The sequence below is a fragment of the Anneissia japonica genome, unplaced genomic scaffold, assembly GCF_011630105.1.
Source record: "Anneissia japonica isolate Jap-2015-1 unplaced genomic scaffold, ASM1163010v1 scaffold439_len473750_cov173, whole genome shotgun sequence".
Taxonomy (NCBI): Eukaryota; Metazoa; Echinodermata; class Crinoidea; order Comatulida; family Comatulidae; genus Anneissia; species Anneissia japonica.
The window spans coordinates 426,025-435,587 of NW_022691745.1; the positions used below are offsets into that span (position 1 = coordinate 426,025).

At 35.7% G+C, this 9,563-nt stretch overlaps 1 protein-coding gene across 1 annotated transcript in view; it reads right to left on the reverse strand.

Moving 5' to 3' along the window:
- Nucleotides 1–633: 633 nt before the first annotated feature.
- Nucleotides 634–9,563, reverse strand: part of LOC117100091 (protein shisa-5-like) — a 10,205-nt gene continuing 1,275 nt past the window's right edge. Inside the window, exons 2-4 of the mRNA XM_033239643.1 lie at nucleotides 6,459–6,609; nucleotides 3,869–4,020; nucleotides 634–1,452 (exon numbers count right to left, since the gene is read on the reverse strand). Of these exons, the coding sequence (XP_033095534.1) occupies nucleotides 1,253–1,452; nucleotides 3,869–4,020; nucleotides 6,459–6,609 (503 nt within the window). The 3' untranslated portion in view covers nucleotides 634–1,252. The remainder of the gene's footprint in view (nucleotides 1,453–3,868; nucleotides 4,021–6,458; nucleotides 6,610–9,563) is intronic.

The window sequence follows — 9,563 nt, forward strand, 5'->3', positions numbered from 1 at the left end:
AACGCGATGGTTTGCGTAGGGGACGGTCGATTTCGTAGATTATTAAACACATTTCATATTTCTCACGCTGGTTTAAGAATGTCCCCGACGATGAATCGCGTCGGGTTCCGTTGTACGACGCTGTATGAGTTGGCCTTAAGAAAACTGCACAGAAATATAAATTTGAGCACTACCAACAAGTTTACAAAATGCTTCACAGTGAATATGGTGGTTATACAAGTGTTTGCAAATGTATGGAGTGTATAAATATACAATTCAGTTTTTTTTAACTGCTAGTTGGCCTAAATTTTGCTGTGATTTTCGTTGTTTGTGTTTTATGAATAATACATTGATATATATACACTCATGAGCCTACAATGTAGACATGCCATCAGTGGCGTAACGATGGGGTCGGGGGCCCTGTGTATTTCTCTGAAACTTTGGGCCCTTTTTGGGTCCCAGTCACCAATTCCATCGTGGGATTTTAGATGTGCATTGTTATTCTGAATGTTTTTAACGACGAATAGATGATATAATATGGATCCAGAAAATTGAGGCCAGGGAGGGAATTTCACAATTGAGTCTATACCACCTCAGACCCACCATTGGGGCTGAGGTAAGAAAATTTATGAATATGGCACCTTTATGGCCGGAAATTGCACTTCACAGACATAAAATTGTATATATATTTTTTTTTTTATCTCCAGTTAAAAAATATTTTTGACAAATTTAGTGGGGCCCCGGGCCAGCATACATAGCATTTTAAATAAAATTCTATTGACAAGACGGTATCCTAGGCTAAAATACAGGCTTATTGATCATTTCTATGATACTGTATTTATTCAAATAAACTCCCCTATTTGAATAATAAATTCTTCCTCCAATATACGTCCCCATCCTAACAACTCAATTTTGTTTATTGAAGGCTCTGCAGATATATTCCATGGGCGTTTCTGACTCTTATTCGAATAGATACGGTATGCAAATGGAAGGGAGCATAGCTAGCTATTAATACGTTCCCAAAACTACCTCAATTAAAATTACGGTATAAAAAAATTCAAACCTTATACTGTACATGATTTTTTTCTTCTGAGTTAAATGGTAAATTGAGTATTGCAGATGTCTAGGGAGGATGTTGAAATCTTATTAGTATTTATGTTGCTTGCACAGTTGAAGGGTTATATCAAGGTTGAAAAATTATGATAGGCCTATACTAGCAGCAGAGACTATGGTTAATTGCTAGCAGTGTATTTTTCCTTTAAAATTAGGCAATTTAACCAACGTAATTTGGTAGCTTTTGGTCTTGAGCGGGAGGTGGATATGCTACGCCTGGAGGTGGTGGATATGCAGCTCCAGCTGCTGCAGGTGGATATGAGCCACCAGGGTGAGGGTATACCTGCTGTTGTGGAGGATAGCCGCCCTGCGGAGGGTAGTAAGGCTGTTGAATAACTGCTTGAGTATGCTGGGTTTGTTCTGGGGGAGAAAAAAAATGTATGTATACATTACTACGATACGATAAAACCTTATTGTCACAACGGTATAAATACAGCTATGAGACATGGTTCCTTAAATACACTCATATTAGTAACCAATAGAAATATAATTAAAATACATACAAGTTGCACAACAGAAATTGCTTAAATTAAAAAAAAAAAAAAAATCCAACATCAGCATTATATTTTTTCCCAAAATCTTTTAATTTCAGGAGGACGATTTTGAAGTTGGGATTATCTTCTAATAAAACCATCTTACCGTATGACGTCAATATCGACAGGCGCAAAAATATATCAATCAAATCAACATGTGCAATTATAGGAAGCTCGGGAATATTAACGGACAGTGGGTGTGGCCACGAGATAGACGGGCACGAGTTTGTAATTCGTGAAAACTTAGCCAAAACTAAAAGCTTTGGGAATGACGTCGGCAGGCGAACAGACCTGATGACGTCAAACAAAGCGTTGACAGAAGTTTTGGATCATTGCTTGAGGGGTGTGGAGGTAGATTGTTACGAAGAATATCACAGTCGTAGAATTTGATTATTGGGGCCATTTATACCTACCTGTCTTATGGGGCCATTTTTACCGGGGCCATTTTTTCCGGGGCCATTATTTCCGGGGCCATTTTTTCCGGGGCCATTTTTTCCGGGGCCATTCTTACCGTACACCATATATATTAAATGTATGTTACTATAGTTTTTAATGAGACTTTGTCTCATTCGGTATAATTAGGATAAGTTAGTATTAGAGCTATACCGGTTGGAGGAGCGGATGCGTTTCATCGAATTCGCTGTGAAATTCGCTTGTGTATCCTTGGGGCAAGGCACTTATCTACGTTTTTCTCTCTCATAAGAAAGTATAATACATACTCCAAGTATTGAAATACACGCCATCGTGTTGGGATTCAATATTTCGACATTAATTATGTCATCATCAGGAATGAAAAAATGATCCATATTAGCAAGCTTATATGCACTAGTACCAAAAGTGTTTAATCAATCAAAACATTACCTCTAGTAGGTGAAATAGCTGTGATTTAAACAAAAGTTCAAAGCATTCTTACTCTAATGATCAAAGATACCTACAAAAACAAAGAAAGCTCTTTTTAAGCTCTGAGCCCATTGTTAAGAAATTTTATATCTACTAAGGATCAAACCCCTAAGGAGTACAGAAGTTCTGTTGTCTATTTTAAATGTCCAGGCTGAAATAGTGATTATATTGGTAAGACAGATAGGTGCTTAATAACTAGACTTAAAGAACATTCTTCACGATCTGATAGTGTTATATTTGATCATGTTAAAAACTGTGAGGCATTCCAATATGTTTTAGGATTACATGGTATACTTGAAAATGATAATGTCGTCTGTAAATGTAAGTAATAAATTAGGTTTAATATTTTCTAGTACTAACATTATTGACAGCTCCCGAAACTGGTATATCCTATTGTTAAAAGAAGCGTTTGCTATACGTAGACTACCCTTTGCTTAACAATGGGCAGAGCTTCAAAAGAGCTTCCTTTGTTTTTGTAGGTATCTTGATCATTAGAGTAAGAATGCTTTGATCTTTTGTTTAAATCACTGCTATTTCACCTAATAGAGGTAATGTTTTGATAGGTTAAACACTTTTGGTACTAGTGCATATAAGCTTGCTAATATGGATAATTTTTTCATTCCTGATGATGACATAATTAATGTCGAAATATTGAATCCCAACACGATGGCGTGTATTTCAATACTTGGAGTATGTATTATACTTTCTTATCTGAGATTAATCAGTGGACCTTTCATTTTTTTCTCTCTCCACCCAAGAATGGGTACCGTACTGTCCTGGTAGGATGATGTGGCATTCAATGATTAGTCTGTGTCTGCATTAAATTGCACGCATGACTAGGAATACTCGTCAAGGAGGTTGCACTTTGTGTTGCTTGGATGATGGATCCAATGACCCGGGGATAATAACATCGCCAGCGCATTGATCCCTTAGAGCAACAGGCGTGATATAAATCCCTATATCATTATTACTATAAACAGCCAGCTTAAAAGTGTTGTTAAATCAGTATTAAATTATGTTTTCAAAGTGGAATACGGTACACTTTTATATTGAGCAGTTTTTATTGCTGCATACAGTTTGTAGTATTATTTTTTCTTTCCTTTTTGTATTTATTTGTTATGGAGGAAATTCTGAAATAAAAGTTGATTGATTGATTGACTGATTGATTGATTAAGCTTGTGGTTTGTTTGTTCGAAGCATGACGTCACATAGTTCCCATACAGCAAGTTTTTTCCCCTTTAATTATAATATCTGTGTCTACTTGGTGATATATCTAATAATTTGTCAAATGGAACTAGTTTTAAATGATTTTGCAGTACAGTATATAACAGAGACATACTTACGTGTTGTTACGACTGCAGTTCTCGTCACCGGGCGAGACGCTTGAGCGCAGCATACACAACCACACACACAACATGCTATAATGCCACCAACAATAGCAACCACAATGAGGATGCTGATTACAATGACGACAATGATTGCAGTGCTGATAGAGCTGAAAATAGATAACAACACCAATACTCTGTCTTAAAATTCAATTACAAAACATAGGCTCCCAGCGGGAACGTGCTACTGCTTGACATAGTTTTTTTTTTTAAATTCACTTGTGTTTACCAAATTGGTGACTTTTAGTAACGTTTATAGGACAGGTCTTACCTAGCAGCTTTCTGTGTTGGCAATTCTCCTAAATAATTTATCTAAGACACGTCGTGTCTATCATGGCATCATATTTCGTAAGCTGACTTTTTAATTTTTATCTTTAGCTTATGACGACCCATCCCATCATTCCTTCACCGGGTTTACTCTCACAATGTCAATTGCCAGACTGTGCTGAAGTTTTAATTTTTAAAAAACTTCATGATTATGTTATCCAGTATAAAGATGCTTAGGAAAAAATAATAATAGTAACAATCTTTACTAACAAACATTTAAAACGTTAGAATACACTTTTTATTTTATAAGAACCAGTAAAATTTTGCCAAGGCTCACTGTTTTTTTGCCGGTTTGAGGCTCAAAAATGTCTTTAATTTGTTCTTATTTTTACACAATTTTCAAACATCGAAAGTTATTATTGTACAGCAGTATATTACTGTATTATTGAGGGTATTACAACCAGATTACATCCTAAAACAAATGTATGCACCCTCGCCTCAGCATCCACTAAGACATACTCTGAGTCTTAGGTTCCGACTCGATGGAATTTATGTCATACCCCAGGGAAGGGCGTAGATCTGTTTGAAATTTAGGTAGATCTGTTTGAAAGGTCAATACCACCTCAGACCCACCATGATTGAGGCTGAGGTGAGAACATTTGAGGAAACAGTAGGCTACGGTTGATAGCAAGAATTGGACACTCTTAGTAAAATTCATCATAATAGGCCTAGTCAAAATAATAATCGCCAACAAATAATTCTTCATGATCTTTTACTAGGGATTTTCGGCAACTATAGAGATCTTATTATTATTATTGTGTGATGTACCATAGAAACTAAAGCTTAAAAACATTGTCTTTTGACATAGGCCTATATGTACTTTACATACTTCAAAACCGTGATTTCACAACCCCTCAGCCCCACCATGTTTGGGACTGGGGTGAGAAAGTTTGAGGAAATAATACCTCTAGGTGGCCGGAAATGACAATTTGATATAGTAAAATTCATCATCATCACATTACCATTATACAGTATAGTCAAACTTTTCTCACGATCTTTTATCAGGGAATATCCAGGTCATTTAAGCCTAACTCTATCTTATTATATGATCAACAAATCACAACTTTCTTTTTCGCCTTTAGCACAATTTTCTTCATTTTTAATATCATTAATATTATCATAATTATCACCATCGTCATTATTATTATTATTATTATTATTATTATTATTATTATTATTATTATTATTATTATTATTATTATTATTATTATTATTATTATTATTGTAAACAAAACATTATAAAAGCTTGCAAAAGCATAAAAACCAATCTCAACCATACAATATCACATTTCTCTATCTTAAAAAAACCTGGCATAGGATTTATGGATTTAATTTTTTTTTAAATTACGCTTAGGCCTGTGTGTTATAATTATAGTAGGCCTATTAGGCCTGTATGTGTAACGTGTGCTGATGCATATTTAAATATTTTAGAAGTATTAATTTTGAGCAATCCCATGAAAGAATTTGCATTGGCTAGCAAGAACAAGCTTGAACATTTTAAAACTGTGTATAAAGGGGAGGGGAAACTGTGGTTCCCGCGACTCCCACGGCTCCCTTGGGTACGTCCCAGAAGTGCTTTTAAAAATGGTTCAATCGTGCCTGGACCCTCTAAACCAAGCGTCAATCGTCTAGAAAAATACTTGGGCGGTTCCGGATAATACTGTATTTTTTCTACAGAAACACAATCACTCGAAGGATATAATTTTTTTCTTAATTTTTTAAAGTGTATACTTTAACATCGTATCTTTCTCACCTCCTTTCTTGGAGGTGTAATTTTTGCTTATTCTACCTCTAAAAGCTCCGAGATTTCACTTCCAAATGTGCTTTTTTTTGCAAAGCCGATGCTCGTGTGATTGTGAGTTTCCTACCCATCAGGTCTTCAATGGCCTGAGGAGGTTCGGCAAGCCTGGTCATGACTGACGCTGCGCGTCTTAAACTGCGGCGATGAACCTTTCCTATTATTCGATTCGACACGGTCATTCTACCCCTCCTGTTTTACTCCTACACTTTCGGAGTCCTTTAAAGGAGGTTGGCTTTACCCACCAGAACCAGAACCAAAGTGTAGACCTGTCTGGGTTGAGCCAAGTGGAAGTGCTGTGTCTGTCAGTAATTAGCAACAGATCGTTTTTAATCAAGATTTTAACTCACGTCCAGACATCAAATAAAAACGAAATCATGCACGTGTACACTGTGTAACCAGTTACACTATTAAAGTACTTACTCAGCTACGTCATTATAGATGTCATAATCATCAGAATTGCAACAGTAGTAGTAGCCAGACGACCCACAGCAATAGGTTTTTGAGAAACTGAAACTATCTGGGCATGTCAGCTCAATAAAGTCATTATCATCATAACAGAAGTCAGCATTCCCTGTAAGTAAGACATGACAATTTTTTTAAATGGTGGATGTTAACCTTTTCCATTGTCCTTTTCATAAAAAATAAAAATTGAACAATATTCTATTTTCTATTTGTGCTTATGAATTTGAGTCTATAAAGAGTCAAGCAGGAACGCTTATTAAATTTATCTGTTTTATAGGATAGGAGGCATACAATTACAGTAGCGGTCATGTGACACCGGAAACCCCAATCATAGAACCTTGTATTCCCATTGCCCTTCCCCTCCCCAACTGTCGGGAAATAAGGTACATGACACCATGGTGTGCAGTCGTGTGCCACCTCGTGATTACTCGCAATTAGGTTAAGTTGTGTTGAATTGCGGATTTAAATTGCTTAAGGGTTGGAAGCAGTGGCGGCTGTAGGATATATTTTCTGGGGGGGGGGGCTAAGCTGTCCGACAAGGGGGAGGGGGGAGGGAGCGAGGGGGCTGAGGCCCGAGCCCGGGGATGGGTTTTGGGAGTGGATGTCCCCCTCCCCAATGAGAGTCCCCATCCCTAATGAGATTTTTTTTAAAGGACTTCAGAATGGTCGGAAATTGCACTTTCAGACTTAAAAACACTTTTAAAAATGTAAAATTGATAAAATACACTTGTTATACCTGTATACTCAAACTCAACTCAATAAACACGCATTTCATTTCATTAAGCCTTTTTTAGGGAAGGGTGGCTTGCCCTTTACAATGAGGGGATTAAGCCTCTTTCCCACTCTAGCTGACACCGTCACTGGTTTGTAGGGAAGTTAGAGATTGGAATATCTGGTTCCCATTGATTATTGTTCTAGACTACGTAAAATAAAAAAGAATACTGGTGTCTTGATCCTCTGAGAACTGATGCGCTGGTATGCATTCAAGAGTTTTGGTATTTGTAGGTTGCGAGTGAATCATTATGATGGAGCTTTGGACAGACTGGTGATATACCACTGTGAATCTGGTAAATTGGATGAGCTTTGCAGCTTTCCTTCAATCAGCTAGTGATTCCCATCCAAATGTAGTTATAGCATTTTGGTGACTATAAACGCCTCGGCCGCTAGGTGGTCACGGACCACGCCCATAATTCAGCACAGTTGTGGGTTATTATCCTACATTTATCCTGGTTCTAGGCAGATTCCCCCACCCCACACTAAGATAATCCCCCCCCCGACTTTTGGTCTCCTTTTTACATCTTATGTAATTTCAATTATAAATTTTAATGCATGATACATTTAAATTTTTTATTTTACTTAATTTTAAGGAAGTAGTTACTCCTACGATATTCATTAGTGCATTAAGATAGCAAGACTGAAGGCTGATTGAACAAATTTTTGCCCAGATTCAGTGTTCTTTATATTTGTTGCCGATTTCAGTCTTAAATTGTACTTATTCCGTTCATATTACTTTTCAGTCATACAAAATTATTATTTTACAGCATTATACTGTATTATAGGGTATTATCATGAAACTTATTCCTTCATGGTATTAGATACCTAGTCACTTTATTCCTCTGTGGATTTCCTCTGCTGCAAATAAGGATAAGATTTGTTGGTTTTTCTATTTAAAAAAATTAAAACCTCATTTGACATTTTACCTCAGCCTCAATTTTTTCTTATTTTGTTCTTAATTTTTAAGCCACTTTAGCCTCTGTGGTATAAAATGTGTTCTTAAAAAATATGTAATTGTAATATCTTAGTGCCTAATGGCCTAATGTTATCCACTAGTCCATGTCTTCAATAGTGTATAATTTAATGATAATAATGATAATAATAACAATGAATAATAATAATAATAATAATAATAATAATAATATATTATTATTATTATAATTATAATTTTAATAATAATTTAATTTAATTTAAAAAAAGAAATAACTATAAAGATCAAAAGAAATAACCTTGTTTATTCTGTATGAATAGCATTATTATATAAGTTAAAATGGATAATAAAATTATTTTAGTTTTATAAACATAGTTAAATATCATAGGGGAAATGTCACCGGGGGTGGGGTGGAGAATATCCGGGGTTGAGGAATATCCGGGGAGAAATTTGCGGTGGAAAATGTCAGGGGAAACCAGCCTACTTTCCATTGTTCTACCTGTATTATGCCACCCAATTTAAAATTAGCCTATAAAAGAAACACGGCAAAGAAGTGTATAACCAACTGCCTATTCATGAAGCTCCATGGTTACACGTATAAACATAACCAGCATTTAGAATATGAATCGATTCTTTGTAACGTTTTGATGTGGGCTTATATTTGAATTATTGTAAAACAAAAACCACATTTGATCAATATTAAAGCATGGCATCCTGTATACCTACCTACAAAACAATTCCTTAAAAATGATTTTATATTTCCATTGATGGCAGGCCTCCACAAATAAAATCATTGTAAAAACATGTAGGCAAAGAGCTGTAGACTTTCTTCTGGGTAAAGCGGGTACCGGTATGGGGAATTGTTTAAAATTCAACAAAAATAACAAACAAAAGCAAGTTATTTTGTAGGACGGCGATCTCGGAAAATTACAAAATAAATATTTTATTCAAAGGCAGATACATAAACTCATGGATATGCGACTTGTCAATGCATTTATACAGTATATAATTTATGCCCTCCTCCTCCATTTTTTTTTTTTATCTAGGGAGAGAGTAGTTGGTATTGTCCATTTCAGACCGAACATTGTTGAGGTGAGACGAGCAAATCTTAAGAAGACACCTTTGGCATAAACCAATGTAAAGTAAAATCAATACGAGTACACAAATTACAACATTTATAGAGAGGTAGGGCTATCTTGCATACAGAATTTTCAGTACCATTTCCTTATATATATATATTCTTTATTTGGAAGCTACACTTTTACAACAGTGGCACACGTAGAAAACGGTGCGTCCAAGGAAAATATAAGAAAACAAACAAAATCAAAACATGACAAATCAAAAGTAAAAGTAAATGA